The sequence below is a fragment of the Notechis scutatus genome, chromosome 4, assembly GCF_049901735.1.
Source record: "Notechis scutatus isolate UNSWTSFEM ecotype Mainland chromosome 4, rNotScu1.2, whole genome shotgun sequence".
Taxonomy (NCBI): Eukaryota; Metazoa; Chordata; class Lepidosauria; order Squamata; family Elapidae; genus Notechis; species Notechis scutatus.
This window is the reverse complement of record NC_142012.1, coordinates 165,359,670-165,376,115: the sequence shown is the minus strand read 5'-3', so window position 1 is coordinate 165,376,115 and position 16,446 is coordinate 165,359,670. Positions and strand designations below refer to the sequence as shown.

Here is a 16,446-nt window from a genome sequence, read left to right as displayed (position 1 = left end):
TTATACCTGAGGCCGGACTAGAACTCACCATCTCCTGGTGATTGGCCCAAAGTCACTCATTCAGCTTTTATACCTGAGGCCGGACTAGAACTCACCATCTCCTGGTGATTGGCCCAAAGTCACTCATTCAGCTTTCATACCTGAGGCCGGACTAGAACTCACAGACTCCTGGTGATTGGCCCAAAGTCACTCATTCAGCTTTTATACCTGAGGCCGGACTAGAACTCACCATCTCCTGGTGATTGGCCCAAAGTCAGTCAGCTTTCATACCTGAGGCCGGACTAGAACTCACCATCTCCTGGTGATTGGCCCAAAGTCAGTCAGTCAGCTTTCATACCTGAGGCCGGACTAGAACTCACCATCTCCCTGGTGATTGGCCCAAAGTCACTCATTCAGCTTTCATACCTGAGGCCGGACTAGAACTCACCATCTCCTGGTGATTGGCCCAAAGTCAGTCAGCTTTCATACCTGAGGCCGGACTAGAACTCACCATCTCCTGGTGATTGGCCCAAAGTCAGTCAGTCAGCTTTCATACCTGAGGCCGGACTAGAACTCACCATCTCCTGGTGATTGGCCCAAAGTCACTCATTCAGCTTTCATACCTGAGGCCGGACTAGAACTCACCATCTCCTGGTGATTGGCCCAAAGTCACTCATTCAGCTTTCATACCTGAGGCCGGACTAGAACTCACCATCTCCTGGTGATTGGCCCAAAGTCAGTCAGCCTTTCATAGCTAAAGTGGGACTAGAACTCACAGTCTCCCACTTTCTAGCCAGGTGTCTTAACTCCTAGACCAAACTGTCTCTCTGTAATTTATTTATTGTATTTCTCATTTATGTTATGGAACCTTAGCAATTCCCACCTGGCTGCAGCCTGATGAGTGCCCTGGATTAGTGACCCCAGGGTGTGTGTGTGTGTGTGTTGTTGTTGTTGTTGTTGTTATTGACGTACGCCCTGGGATGAATCTCCTTTAGATCCTTCCTCGCCTTTGCTTCACGCTTCACGAGGGCAGCGAGTTTCATCTCGGCCAGCCGGCTGGCCTCCCTTCCCGATGGATGCCCCGTGGAGGAGCTCAGAATTGGCACGGCGTCTAATGAGCCAACGCGGGGGCTGCATCCAATGCCAACCGAAGGATAAAACTGCTTAAATCGAGCCATTGCTCTTTAATAGTCGGTTTTGCAATTTTCTCCTGGGCTCAGAAAGGGAAACGTTTGCAAAGATAGGCAGTTCTCTCCCCCCCACTCTCTCTCTGTCTGTCTCTCTCTCTCTCTCTCTCTGTGTGTGTGTCTGTCAGTCTGTCTGTCTGTGCCTCTGTCTGTCTCAGTCTCCCTCTGTGTGTGTGTGTGTGTGTGTGTGTGTGTCTGTCTGTCTGTCTGTCTGTCTCTGGTGTGTGTGTGTGTGTGTGTGTCTGTCTGTCTGTCTGTCTCTCTATGTGTCTCTCTCTGTCTCAGTCTCCCTCTCTCTATGTCTCTGCATGTGTGTTTGTGTGTGTGTCTGTTTCTCTGTCTCTGTCTGTCTCTGTCTGTCTGTCTGTCTCTGGTGTGTGTGTGTGTGTGTGTGTGTGTCTCTATGTGTCTCTCTGTCTCAGTCTCCCTCTCTCTGTGTCTGTGTGTGCGTGTGTGTGTCTGTCTCTCTCTCTCTGTCTGTCTCTCTCTCTCTGTGTCTCTCTGTGTGTGTGTGTGTGTGTGTGTTTGTCTCTATGTGTCTCTCTGTCTCAGTCTCCCTCTCTCTGTGTCTGTGTGTGTGTGTGTGTGTCTGTCTCTCTCTCTCTGTCTGTCTCTCTCTCTGTGTCTCTCTGTGTGTGTGTGTGTGTGTGTGTTTGTCTGTGTCTGTCTCTCTGTCTCTGTCTGTCTGCCTGTCTCTGGTGTGTCTCTGTCTGTCTGTGTGTGTGTGTCTGTCTGTCTGTGTCTGTCTCTCTGTCTCTGTCTGTCTGCCTGTCTCTGGTGTGTGTCTCCGTCTGTCTCTCTCTGTGTCTCTGTGTGTGTGTTTGTGTGTCTGTCTGTGTCTGTCTCTCTGTCTCTGTCTGTCTGCCTGTCTCTGGTGTGTGTCTCTGTCTTTCTCTCTCTGTGTGTCTCTGTCTGTCTGACTGTCTCTCTCTCTCTCTCTCTTTCTGTCTGCCTCTCTCTCTCTCTCTCTCTCTCTCTCTCTCCCCCCGTCGCGATCTTTTATCTGTAAAAGGTCAGCTGTCCTCCCAGGGTCGGAGTAAGTTAGAGCAAACTCAGGCACGCGGTAGGTGGGCTTCACGGGACCGTGGCTTCATTAACACCCTACAGCTTCAATTAAACCCCCCCCTTCTCCCTCCTCTCTCCCAGGCATGCAATGCAATTCAGCCTTTTCTCAACTTTCTCACCCAAACTGGTGAGAAATCTTCCCAAGTGTGATCTTACCAAGGCATTGCCGTTGTTTTTTTAAAAAAACCAATGCCTTGAGAAGACTGCGGTTGAAATATCGCGTCCGGGTTTTTTTTGGTCACCACGATATTAAAAAAAGGATGTCGAGACTCTAGAAAAAGTGCAGAGAAGAGCAACAAAAAGGATGAAGGGACCGGAGGCTAAAAGATACGAAGAACCAGGGGTGGGATTCAGTTCACTGCCTGGTTGCTGGGTGGGTGTGGCCATGGTGGGCGTGGCCTGACGGAACTTCCGGGAGGGCTGTTTTTCGCCTTCCCCAGAGTCCGGAGGCTTCCCTCAGGCCTCTGGGGGGGCAAAAATGGCCTCCCCCAAGCTCCGGAGGCCCTCTGGAAGCCGGAAACAGGCCCGTTTCTGGACTTCCGGTCCTTCCGGAAGGCCCGGTTTCCCCCTCCCAGAGCCCCCACGTAGATCCTGCACTTCCCTGCATCCAAAACGGGCCCTGTGGAGACTCCTGGGAGGTGAGAACAGGGTGGGCAGGGCCAGCCGGTCGGTTCAACTACTGGTTCGACGAACCAGATGTAAATTTAATGCCCGGTTCGCGTGAACCGGTCCGAACCGGCTGAATCTCACCCCCTGCGAAGAACGTATGAAAAATCTCTATGCCTCCAGGTCCTGGTTGTCCCACAGCTGCTTTTTCAAGAGGCAACTCAACTTTCTGGTTTTTCTTTGAAGGCGTTTCGCTTCTCATCCAAGGAGCTTCTTCAGTTCCGTTAAAGGAATTGGATTAGTGAAAAGAAGGACGAGGGGGGGGGGCATGATAGCAGTTTTCCAGTATTGGAGGGGCTGCCCCAAAGAAGAGGAAAGGGGTCAAGCTATTTTCCCAAGCACCTGAAGGCAGGACAAGAGAGAACGGGTGGAAACCGATCAAGGAGGGAAGCGACTTAGAATTCAGGAGAAATTTCCTAACAGGGAGAACAATGAACTAGCAGGACAACTTGCCTCCAGAAGTTGTGAATGCTCCAACACTGCACGAGATGGGACTACCATTTGTCTGAAATGATATAGGGTCTCCTGCTTGAGCAGGGGGTTAGACTAGAAGACCTCCAAGGTCCCTTCCAACTCAGTTATTCTGGTATTCACAGCTGCCGCATCAAATGAGTCTTTCGCGCAACATTCCCAAATCCCTCTCCCTGAGTTGGCCAGTGCTCCCTCCATCCCTAAAACCATCCTTCCTTCTCTCCCTACTCCCTCTGATTTTCCCTTTCCTCTTTTCTTTCTCCTTTTCTCCTCTCCTTCCTTCCTTCCTCTTCCTCTCCCTTTTCCTATTTCCCCCTTCCTTTTTTCTTTCCTTCCTCTTTTTCTTTCCCCCACTATCCTTCCTTTCCCTCCTTTCTCTCGCATTTCTTCTATTTCCAGTCCTCTTCCCCCCCACCCACTTTCCTTCCTTCCTTTGCCTTTCTTCTTCCTTTTCTTCCTCTTCTTTATTCTCCCTTTCTTTCTTCCCCTCCTTCTGCTACTCTTCCTCTTTCTTTCCTCTTTCCCTTGCCCTTTCAGACCTTCCTTTTGCTTCTTCCCTTCCTTCCCTCTTTCCCACTTCCTCTTCCTCTGTTCTTCTCCCATTCCCTCGTTCTTCCTCGTTCTCTTCCTTCCCTTCTAACTCCCATCTCCCTCCCTTTCTGAAACCACGAGCTTCGTCTCTACACCGTCCCCGAAGGCAGCTACTGGCCATCCTGGGATCCCCTCCTTGAGCATGTTCCCCAGCTGGGAAAGGAGTCTCGAACACCGAAAAGCATCATTTTACGAACCGGGCTGCCAATGTACACACTTCTCCTTTTGACACCAAAGTGGGGAAGAGTGCATCATCGCTCCTTATGCAGATGTGCGGTCTGGAATCCTCCAGGCTGATCCCTGGGTAGGAGAAAGGATTGCATTCAGCATGGAAAAAGTTTTTCTTGCCCAGGGCTGTTGAATCTGGGCTTGCTCTCCACTGCCCTCCCCACTCCTGCTCCCTCTTTTTAATAATAATAATAATAATAATAATAATAATAATAATAATAATAATAATAATAATAATAATAATTCCCCATGGTGTCTTCTCATTCTCTCACTGTTGGGATGAATTGCCTGCAGCTATTGGGTGAGTTCTATCTACTCTAGTGCATTAGAATTAGAATTCTTTTATTGGCCAAGTGTGATTGGACACACGAGGAATTTGTCTTGGTGCAAATACTCTCAGTATACAAAAAAGAAAAGATACATTCATCAAGGTACAATAGAATGTAGAATAGAATAGAGCAGGACAGAATAGAATAGAATAGAATGAGGAATAAGGAACAAGGAACAAGGATAGGATAGGATAGGATAGAATAGAATAGAATAGAATAGAATAGAATAGAATAGAATAGAATAGAATAGAATAGAATAGAATAGAATAGAATTAAATTAAATTAAATTAAATTAAATTAAATTAAATTAAATTGAATTCTTTTATTGGCCAAGTGTGATTGGGCACACAAGGAATTTGTCTTGGTGCAAATGCTCTCTGTGTCCATAAAAGAAAAGATACATTCATCAAGGTACAATAGAATGTAGAATAGAATAGAGCAGAACAGAATGAGGAATAAGGAACAAGGTTAGGATAGAATAGAAATAGAAATAGAAATAGAAATAGAAATAGAATAGAATAGAATAGAATAGAATAGAATAGAATAGAATAGAATAGAATAGAATAGAATAGTATAGAATAGAATAGAATAGAATTCTTTTATTGGCCAAGTGTGATTGGACACACAAGGAATTTGTCTTGGTGCAAATACTCTCAATATACAAAAAAGAAGATATTTTCATCAAGGTACTAATAGAATAGAGCAGAACAGAACAGAATAGAATAGAATGAGGAATAAGGAACAAGGATAGAATTGAATTGAATTGAATTGAATTGAATTCTTTTATTGGCCATGTGTGATTGGGCACACAAGGAATTTGTCTTGGTGCAAATGCTCTCCGTGTCCATAAAAGAAAAGAAACATTCGTCAAGAGTCAAGAATCACAAGGCACAACACTTAATGATAGTCATAGGGTACAATAAGCAAGCAAATCATACTAGGAAACAGTCCATATAAATCGTAAGGATACAAGCGACAAAGTTACAGTCATACAGTCACAAGTGGGAGGGGATGGGTGATAAGGAGGGATGAGAAGATTAATAGTGATAGTAGTGCAGACTTTGTCAATAGTTGGGCAGTGTTGAGGGAATGATTTGTTTAGCAGAGTGATGGCATTTGGGGAAAAAAGGACTAGGGGTGACATGATTGTCATTTTTCAATATATTTGAGGGGCTGTCCCAGATAAAGGTGTGTGTGTGGGGAGTCATCGTTATTTTACAAAACACCTAAAGGCAGGACCAGAAGCGATGGATGGAAACTAATCCAGGAGAGAAGCAACCTTGAATTAAGGAGAAATTTCCTGACAATAACAATTAACCAGTGGAACAACTTGCCACCAGAAGTTGTGGCTGCTCCATCACTGAAGGTTTTTAACAAGAGACTCAACAGACATTTGTCTGGAATGGTAGAGCGTCTCCTGCTTCTGCTTGGGGGGGGGGGGGTTGGACTAGAAGACCTCCAAGGTCCCTCCCAATCATCTCATTCTGTTATTTCTAAGCTCTTTTCCTGAGTCCCTCCGGTAAATTTCTGGAGAGGAGAAGAGAAGTCCAGGGACCAAAGGAAAGGTGAAAACTTCTCCATTTGGTGTGGAGGCACCGAAATTAGAAGTCTTTTTAAAAAATGGAAAACCAATTTGGCTTGGGTGTTTAGCAAGAGGCTAAATAGGATTTGGAAGAGAGGAATAAAGAAACAAAATAAGAGAGAGAGAGAGAAGAATTGTGGCTCGAAGGACAGGAGATAAATTATTTGCTGGAAATTCGAGACCGGTTTAGAAAGTGTGTGTCATTTGTGATGTTGTCCAACATCGCCCTGTAGAACATGGCTGGCTGTCAAGGCAGGCAGACAAGGAAGGGACCAAAATACTCAGTATATACCTTTACTAATTCAGAATAACAGAGTTGGAAGGGACCTTGGAGGTCTTCTAGTCCAACCCTCACAGGAGACCCTATAAATATATACTGTAGGACACTGCACACCAGAACAATTAGACACAAGAATGGTTTTTCCCCAAACGCCATCACTCTGCTAAACAAATAATTCCCTCAACACTGTTCAACTATTTACAAAGTCTGCAGTACTATTACTATTAATCTTCTCATCCCTCCCTATCACCCATCCCCTCCCACTTGTGACTGTATGACTGTAACTTTGTCGCTTGCATCCTTACAATTTATATGCACTGTTTCCTAGTATGATTTGATTGCTTATTGTACCCTATGACTATTATTAAGTGTTGTACCTGATGTTTCTTGACGAATGTCTCTTTTCTTTTATGGACACTGAGAGTATTTGCACCAAAGACAAATTCCTTGTGTGTCCAATCACACTTGGCCAATAAAGAATTCTATTCTATTCTATTCTATTCTATTCTATTCTATTCTATTCTATTCTATTCTATTCTATTCTATTCTATTCTATTCTATTCTATTCTATTCTATTCTTATTGTACCCTATGGCTATTATTGTTATACCTTATGATTCTTGAACCTTAACGAACGTATCTTTTCTTTTATGTACACTGAGAGCATTTGCACCAAGACAAATTCCTTGTGTGTCCAATCACACTTGGCCAATAAAGAATTCTATTCTATTCTATTCTATTCTATCCATCCTGGACAAGTGACTATCCACTTTCTTCTTAAAAGCTCTCCAGTGATGGAAGCGCCCACAACTTCTGGTGGCAAGCTGTTCCACAGGTTAATTGTCCTCACTGTTAAGAAGTTTCTCCTTAATCCCAGGTTGCTTCTCTCCTGGGTTAGTTTCCACCCATTGCTTCTTGTCCTGCCTTCAGGGGCTTTGGAGAATAGCTTGACCCCCTTCCTCTTCTCTGGGGCAGCCCCTCCAATACCGGAAGACTGCTATCATGCCTCCCCTGGTCCTTCTTTCCTCTAGACCAGCCCTACCCGTTTCCTGCAACCGTTCTTTTCTGCCTCCAGGTCTTGACTAGCCTTCACAAGACCTTTTACGGCGGTGAATCTTGCTTTCCATCCGCAGTTGTAGGTCAGGGGAGCCCCGTTCATTCATCTAGGGCAGGATTGATGTGTGGGTGGAGAGTTTGCAGCGTGTGTGTGTGTGTGTGTGTGTCTGTGTGTAGAGGGATGAGGCCGGGGAAACGGTCCTGACCCCTGCCATTTGAGAAGAACCACAAACACTTTCTCTTAACAAAAAGAGTGGAAAAGAAACCCGAGCGTTTTCTCTACTGGCCATCTGACTCCTTCTTGAGGTTTGGAAAGTGGGTTGATATTCCAGCCTTTGATGGTTGCGCTTTGTCAGGTTTGGGGAGGCTGGTTGATCCCGATGGCTGCTGATGCACTGGAGAACATTGCCTAAATGTGTTATTCTCTCTCTCTCTCTCTTTCCCTCTCTGCCTCTCCTCTCTCTCTCCCTCTCTCTTTCCCTCACTCTCTCTCTCCCTCTCTATCTCTTTCTCTCTCTCTTCCTCTCCCTCCCTCCCTCCCTCCCTATCTCTCCTTCCTTCTCTCCCTCCCTCTCTCTCCCTCTCTCTTTCCCTCTCTCTTTCCCTCGCTGTCTCTCTCTTCCTCTCTATCTCTTTCTCTCTCTCTTCCTCTCCCTCCCTCCCTCCCTCCCTATCTCTCCTTCCTTCTCTCCCTCCCTCTCTCTCTCTCTCTCTTTCCCTCTCTCTTTCCCTCGCTGTCTCTCTCTTCCTCTCTATCTCTTTCTCTCTCTCTTCCTCTCTCCCTCCCTCCCTCCCTCCCTATCTCTCCCTTCTCTCCTCTCCCTCTCTCTCTCTCCTCTCTCTTTCCCTCTCTCTTCCCTCGCTGTCTCTCTCTTCCTCTCTCTCTCTTTCTCTCTCTCTTCCTCTCCCTCCCTCCCTCCCTCCCTCCCTATCTCTCCTTCCTTCTCTCCCTCCCTCTCTCTCTCCCTCTCTCTCTCTCCCTCGCTGTCTCTCTCTTCCTCTCCCTCCTTCCCTCCCTCTCTGTCTGTCTCTGTCTCTCTTCCTTTCCCTCCTTCCTCTCTCTCCCTTTCCCTCTCTGTCTCTCTCTCCCTCTCTCTCTCCTCCCACCTCTGTCTCTCTCCCTCTCTCTCTTTCTCTCCCTCCCTCCCTCCCTATCTCTCCTTCCTTCTCTCCCTCCCCTTCCCTCTCTCTCTCTCTCTCTCCCTCCCTCCCTTCCTCTCTCTCCCTCTCCCTCTCCCTCTCTGTCCTTTTCTCTCTGTCTCTCCCCTCCCTATCTCTCCTTCCTTCTCTCCCTCCCTCTCTCTCTCCCTTTCCCTCTCTCCCTCTCTCTCCTTCTCTCTTTCCCTCTCTGCCTCTCCTCTCTCTCTCTTTCCCTCGCTGTCTCTCTCCCTCCCACCTCTTTCTCTCTCCCTTTCTCTCCCTCCCTCCCTCCCTCCCTCCCTCCCTCCCTATCTCTCCTTCCTTCTCTCCCTCCCTCTCCCTCTCTCTCTCTCTATCTGTCTCCCTTCCTCTCCCTCCCTCTCCCTCTCTGTCTCTGTCCTTTTCTCTCTGTCTCTCCTCCCTCCCTCCCTCCCTCTCTTTCCCCTTCCCTCCCTTCTCTTCCTCCTGCAGATGAAACTCTCGTTTACTTTGGACAAGGAGACAGGGATGCCACAAGGCTGCTACAGCTATCAGTACCGGGACAGCAACAAGTAAGGATCCATCCGCCGGGCTGCATTAACAGAGGGATAGAATCAAGGTCACGCGAAGTGTTAGTACAGCTTCATAAGGCCACGCCTGGAGTATTGTGTCCAGTGTTGGTCACCACGATGTAAGAAAGACGTTGAAACTCTAAGAAAGAGTGCAGAGAAGAGCAACCAAGGCGATTAAGGGACTGCAGGCTAAAACATACGAAGGATGGTTGTAGTCATTGAGTACTTCTCTGGTCTAGTGAAATAAAAAAAAAAAAGGACCGGAGGTGACATAATAGCAGCATTCCAATATTTGAGGGGCTGCTGCAAAGAAGATGAAGTCGACCTATTATCCAAAGCCCTTGAAAGCAAGACACAAAGCAACAGATGGAAACTAATCAAGGACAGAAGCAACCTGGAACGAAGGGGAAACTTTCCAACAGTGAGAACAATTAACTAGTTGGTGGGATTCTACCAGTTTCCCTACCGATTCGGCGATCGCACACATCGTGCGCGCGCGGCTTTCCAAACACCAGCTGAGGCTAATCGGCGGAGAGGATCACTGGACACTTTTAAGAAGAGGTTGGAGAGCCACTTCTCTGAATGGGTCTAGGGCAGGGGTGTCCAACCTTGGCAACTTTAAGACTTGTGGACTTCAACTCCCAGAATTCCTCAGCCAGCAAAGCTGGCTGAGGAATTCTGGGAGTTGAAGTCCACAAGTCTTAAAGTTGCCAAGGTTGGACACCCCTGCTCTAGGGCCTCCTGCTTGAGCAGTGGGTTGGACTACATGACCTCCGAGGTCCCTTCCGACTCTGTTATTCTGTTAAAGGGCTGCATATTGTTCCTTTCCAAGTAATACACTAGGCTTTTGTGTTTCTAACAAAAGTTAAAGAGTCTCAGTTTCTTTTTCCCCTTCTTTCTGTTTCACCTCCCACTCAGAAGCTATTCGGTCTTGCGGGAACGGCCCTCCAAAGATTGACGAAGATTACCTGAACATGATGGTTTTCCTGCAGATGTTTCATTACCCGGTGCACTGAGGATGTTACCTAGTCGGGTAATAAAATGCCGGCAAGGAAACCATCCACCTCAAAGAGTACAAAAAGACTGCCACGGTCCTCTTCCTTTGTTTCTGAACTTTTAGATTAGGGGACTGTGATTTGTTTAACGGAATAACAGAGTTGGAAGGGACCTTGGAGGTCTTCTAGTCCAGCCCCTTGCTCAGGCAGGAAACCCTAGACCAGTGGTCTTCAAACTTGACAGCTTTAAGACTGGTGGACTTCAAGTCTCCCAGAATTTCTGCTCCTCCAGTCATGTTAGCTCAGGAATTCTGGGAGTTGAAGTCCACAAGTCTTAAAGTTGCCAAGGTTGGACGCCCCTGGTCTAGGGCCTCCTGCTTGAGCAGTGGGTTGGACTACATGACCTCCGAGGTCCCTTCCGACTCTGTTATTCTGTTAAAGGGCTGCATATTGTTCCTTTCCAAGTAATACACTAGGCTTTTGTGTTTCTAACAAAAGTTAAAGAGTCTCAGTTTCTTTTTCCCTTTCTTTCTGTTTCACCTCCCACTCAGAAGCTATTCGGTCTTGCGGGAACGGCCCTCCAAAGATTGACGAAGATTACCTGAACACGATGGTTTTCCTGCAGATGTTTCATTACCCGGTGCACTGAGGATGTTACCTAGTCGGGTAATAAAATGCCGGCAAGGAAACCATCCACCTCAAAGAGTACAAAAAGACTGCCACGGTCCTCTTCCTTTGTTTCTGAACTTTTAGATTAGGGGACTGTGATTTGTTTAACGGAATAACAGAGTTGGAAGGGACCTTGGAGGTCTTCTAGTCCAACCCCTTGCTCAGGCAGGAAACCCTATACCAGTGATCTTCAAACTTGACAGCTTTAAGACTGGTGGACTTCAAGTCTCCCAGAATTTCTGCTCCTCCAGTCATGTTGGCTCAGGAATTCTGGGAGTTGAAGTCCACCAGTCTTAAACTTGCTAAGTGTGAAGACCCTTGCGATAGATGATAGATAGATAGATGATAGATAGATAGATAGATAGATAGATAGATAGATAGATAGATAGATAGATAGATAGATAGGTAGGTAGGTAGATAGATAGATAGATAGATAGATAGATAGATAGATAGATAGATAGATAGATAGATAGATAGATAGATAGATAGGTACAGAGAGAGAGAGAAGAGAGAGAGAGATGATAAATAGATAGGTGATAGGTGATAGATACAGGGGTCTTCAAACTTGACAGCTTTAAGACTGGTGGACTTGAACTGTCCCAGAATTCCTCCTCCTCTAGTCATGTTAGCTCAGGAATTCTGGGAATTGAAGTCCACCAGTCTTAAACTTGCTAAGTGTGAAGACCCTTGTGATAGATGATAGATAGGTAGATAGATAGATAGATAGATAGATAGATAGATAGATAGATAGATAGATAGATAGATAGATAGATAGATAGATAGATAGATAGATAGATAGGTAAATAGGTAGGTAGGTAGGTAGGTAGGTAGGTAGGTACAGAGAGAGAGAGAAGAGAGAGAGAGAGAGAGATGATAAATAGATAGGTGATAGGTGATAGATACAGGGGTCTTCAAACTTGACAGCTTTAAGACTGGTGGACTTGAACTCTCCCAGAATTCCTCCTCCAGTCCATGTTAGCTCCAGGAATTCTGGGAGTCGAAGTCCACCAGTCTTAAACTTGCCAAGTTTGAAGGCCCTTGCCCTATACCATTTCAGACAAATCCCTGCTTAAAAACCTCCAGCGTTGCAGCCTTCACAGCTCCTGGAGGCAAGCTGCTCCACTGATGGTTCTCACTTTCAGAAAACCTCTCCTGAACTCCACGTTCCTTCTCTCCTTGATTAGTTTCCATCCATCTCTTCTTGTTCTCCCTTCAGGGGCTTTGGAGAATAGCTTGACTGCCTCTTTTCTTTGTGGCAGCCCCTCAAAGGTTGGAACACTGTTGTTATGTCACCCCCTACTCCTAAGGGGCCTTGGAGATCTTCTAGTCCAACCCCCCCCTGTTTTGAGCACAAAATTCTATATCATTTCAGACAAACCTTTGTCCAATCTCGTCTTAAAAACCTCCCATCATGGAGACAAGACATTCCACTGGTTAACTGTCCTCCCTGTCAGGAAATGTCTCCTTAGTTCTAGGTTGCTTATCTCCTTGGTTAGTTTCCATCCATTGCTTCTTGTCCTGCCCTCAGGCAAAGCTACCGAGAAAAAGGAAGGGCCCAACGACTTGTTTCCGATCCTGAATTCTTCCCTAACTGAACTTCAATTAAATCACAGTTTTCTGAATTTCATCAGGATAGGAAGCAGTGCTTGGTTTAAAAGCAGAAATGGACGTTTCCAATCTGTGGGACAGAAAATTAGGGGGAATATCTATAGCCCCCCGATCTCTGCAGGCTTCAGCACCTCACAGGGAAAATCTGTGCTTCGTGCTGGATCTCAGATGAGCATTTACATGCTGCATCTTCTCGCATTCAGGTGATTTGAAGCAGCAAGAATTTGTAAACCAGGAGTCCCCAAACTTGGTGCCTTTAAGACTTGTGGAATTCCCCAGCCAGCCGTGTCTGTTTTTTTTTCTCTCTTAACCTCCTAAAGTGGAGAGAGATTGCAGAGGAAGGGATCCCAAGAGAGTAAGCTACGCTGGCTGGGGAGAATTCTGGGAGTTGAAGTCCACAAAGTCTTAAAATTGCCCAGTTTGGAGACCTCTGTTCTGAACCCTCCAGTGATACGTGGCAACAGCATCCCATTCCAAACAGACCCACACAAAGGCACACATAACACACCCAATTCCTGGCAGCTTTGTACATTTGCGGGGTGACAATTTAGGATGCTCTCATTTAAGCGCAACCAAGAGATGGTGTGATGCACACGCTTCGGCCTGTCAAAAAGTTACAAACCACTTTCATTTAACATTTCGAGGTTGCTCCCTGAAGGGCAAACAAAGGCGTTTTAATTCAGAGAAGTTGTCAGCCGATTCGATGCTGAAATAAATTTAATCTGGCAGCTGTTGTTGTTCCCAGTTTAAGTCTTTTTTTTTTTTTAAAACACCTGTTTTGCTTCATCCTGTATTTATTCTGGAGCAATTTTTAGCGCAGTGTTTTTCAACATCAGCAATTTTTAAGATTTCAACTCCCAAAATTCCCCAACCAGCATGGGTGGACTGCAGCTCCCAGAATTCCTCAGCTAGCCATGCAGGCTGGGGGACTCTGGGAGTTGAAGTCCGCACCTCATAAAATTGCTGAGGTTGGGAAACACTGTTTTAACGGAAAAGCGTGATGCAAATATAATGATTGACGACAAGAATGACGATGAAAAAGTCTACTCAGAATAATCTTGGTTTATTTGAATGTCTTTTGGGTTGTTTTTCCTCTTCTGGTAGCCATATACACTGCAGGCTTTCTAGAAGGAAAGAGTGTGTATTCTGTGGATGGTCCTTTGACCACAGGGGAAGTGGTCAAAAAAGTCAAGATGGCAGCCACAACCATGCCAGAGAAGCTCCACCCTCTTGTGATGCATATAAAAAGGGGGTGGGAGCTTTCATCATATGTATCTAAAAAGTGGATCAAAGTTTATTAATCTGAGATGTTTCGTTATTCATCTAAGTAACTTCCCCAGTCAAAAAATTTTTTAAAAAAAAATAGGCAGAGAGTTGGAGAGTCGTTGGAAAATACCAACTCTTGCCAAACCAACTACAGGGGTTTCTCCCCAAAATGTATTGCAATATGTCAATGAAGATTCAATCATCTAGGCCAAAAGTATCCTTTTTTTAAAAAAAAGGTTAAATCTGAGTTTGTTAATCTGAGATGTTTCGTTACTCATCCAAGTAGCTTCATCAGTCAAACTAAAAAAAATAAAATTAGTCAGGCAGAGAGTCAAAGAGTTGTTGGAATTTCATCATACGGTTGGAATCTTCCATCTTGGCTTTTTTTTTTTTTTGACAATCCTTCCCCAGTCCTTTCTCACTTGAGGAGGGAGATCTGAATATTTTTCCAACCGTTGGAGGAATTCTGGGGGTTGGTCCATTCCTACTAGTGGGGAATTCTGGGAGTTGAAGTGCATGCCTTCTGTCTGAGGAATTCTGGGAGTTGAAGTGCATGCCTTCTGTCTGAGGAATTCTGGGAGTTGAAGTCCATGCCTTCTGTCTGGGGGATTCTGGGAGTTGAAGTCCATGCTTTCTGGCTGGGAATTATGGGAGTTGAAGTCCATTCCTTCTGTCTGGGGAATTCTGGGAGTTGAAGTCTATTCCTTCTGGTTTGGGAATTCTGGGAGTTGAAGTCCATACTTCTGTCTGGGGAATTCTGGGAGTTGAAGTCTATTCCTTCTGGTTTGGGAATTCTGGGAGTTGAAGTCCATACTTCTGTCTGGGGTATTCTGGGAGTTGAAGTTCACCCATTTTAAAGTTGCTGACAAATATTGGCTGACCAGGTGGGACAAAGGGGTCCCATCGCCCACCAGCGTATTAGTTATTAACTAAGACAGTCCTCGACTTACGACCACAATCGAGCCCAAAATTGTTGCTGTTAAGCCAGACAGTTCGGTGAATTTCCCCCTTGTTTGAATGACCTTTCTTGCCACGCTTGCAAAGCGAAGCCCTGCGGCTGCTCAGTTAGTGACGCAGTGGTTGTCCGAAGGTCACAAAAGGGGATCCCAAGACACTGCCACCATCGTAAGTACATGCCGGTTGGCCAAGCATCCGAATTTTGATCCCGTGACTTTGGAGAGACCGCAGCGTTTATGCGAAAAGCCATTGTCCGTCCCTTTTTAGGGCGGGGGCTGTTGTACCTTCGAACGGTTGCTAAGTGAACGGTTGGTTGTAAGTCGAGGATGACCTGCACACTGATTCTGGACAAGGGTGTCTTCATGTCCTGCCTAGGACCGGGGTCCCCAAATTTGGCCACTTTAAGACTTGTGGACTTCAACTCCCAGAATTCTCCAGCCAGCCGTGTCTGTTTCTTTTTTCTCTTAACCTCCTAAAGTGGAGAGAGATTGCAGAGGAAGGGATCACAAGAGAATAAGCTGTGCTGGCTGGGGAATTCTGGGAGTTGAAGTCCACAAAGTCTTAAAGTGGCCAAGTTTGGAGACCTCTGCCTTAACCGTTAGACTAAAGACTTTGTGGACTTAAGTTCCCAGAATCCCCCAGCCAGCAGAGCTTACTCTCTTGTAATCCCTTCCTCCGCAATCTCCCCACTTTAGGAGGTGAAGAGAAAAAAGAAACAGACACGGCTGGCTGGGGGATTCTGGGAGTTGAAGTCCACAAAGTCGTTAGTCTAACGGTTAAGATAGAGGTCTCCAAACTTGGCCACTTTAACACTTTGTGGACTTCAACTCCCAGAATTCCCCAGCCAGCCGTGTCTGTTTTTCCTCTCTCTTAAAATCTCCTAAAGTGGAGAGAGATTGCAGAGGAAGGGATAATAAGAGAGTAAGCTCTGCTGGCTGGGGGATTCTGGGAGTTGAAGTCCACAAAGTCTTAAAGTGGCCAAGTTTGGAGACCTCTGCCTTAACCGTTAGACTAAAGACTTTGTGGACTTAAGTTCCCAGAATCCCCCAGCCAGCAGAGCTTACTCTCTTGTAATCCCTTCCTCCGCAATCTCCCCACTTTAGGAGGTGAAGAGAAAAAAGAAACAGACACGGCTGGCTGGGGGATTCTGGGAGTTGAAGTCCACAAAGTCTTTAGTCTAACGGTTAAGGCAGAGGCCTCCAAACTTGCCAACTTTAAGACTTTGTGGACTTCAACTACCCAGAATTCCCCAGCCAGCCGTGCCTGTTTTTCCTCTCTCTTAAAATCTCCTAAAGTGGAGAGAGATTGCAGAGGAAGGGATAATAAGAGAGTAAGCTCTGCTGGCTGGGGGATTCTGGGAGTTGAAGTCCACAAGTCTTCAAGTTGCCACGGTTGGAGACCTCCGTCCTAGTATGATGACAAGCCCAAATTTAGAGCAATAAGTGCCCTTTGTGGAAGAGAGAGAGAGAGAGAGAGGTGTTAGGTTTTAAGCCAAACCTCACTCGTTGAATCCACCCCAAATCCTACCTCGGCCAATATCCTTTTTTCTAGGAAAAAAAGCCCCGAAGTTGGAGCTTCTCCAGTATTTTGCTCTTGAAAAATATATTGCTTTTGAAGAGGAGCCTCGGTTGGGCAGCCATTGGCCTCAAAATAATGAACTCCAGATGTCCATCTGATTCAGACCATCCGTTTGGGAAGCTGTCCTCTTAAAATTTCCGCAGGGCACCCGAGTCACCTGTTCCTGCTCTAAGGAGGGAAAGCAGCCCAAAGTTTATTTTTACGTTTTTCTAATCTGAGGGGGGGACCTTGGTGTTCTCTGAGCTTGGT

General features: G+C 46.1%; 1 protein-coding gene across 3 annotated transcripts in view; it reads left to right on the top strand.

Annotated features, from left to right (window-relative positions):
- The window catches only part of DIS3L2 (DIS3 like 3'-5' exoribonuclease 2), a 241,485-nt gene that overhangs the window by 189,516 nt on the left and 35,523 nt on the right, over nucleotides 1-16,446 (top strand). For all 3 annotated transcript variants that reach the window (XM_087965561.1, XM_087965559.1, XM_087965560.1), the window contains one exon: nucleotides 9,045-9,124. In XM_087965561.1, coding sequence (XP_087821687.1) covers nucleotides 9,045-9,124 — 80 coding nt within the window. The remainder of the gene's footprint in view (nucleotides 1-9,044; nucleotides 9,125-16,446) is intronic.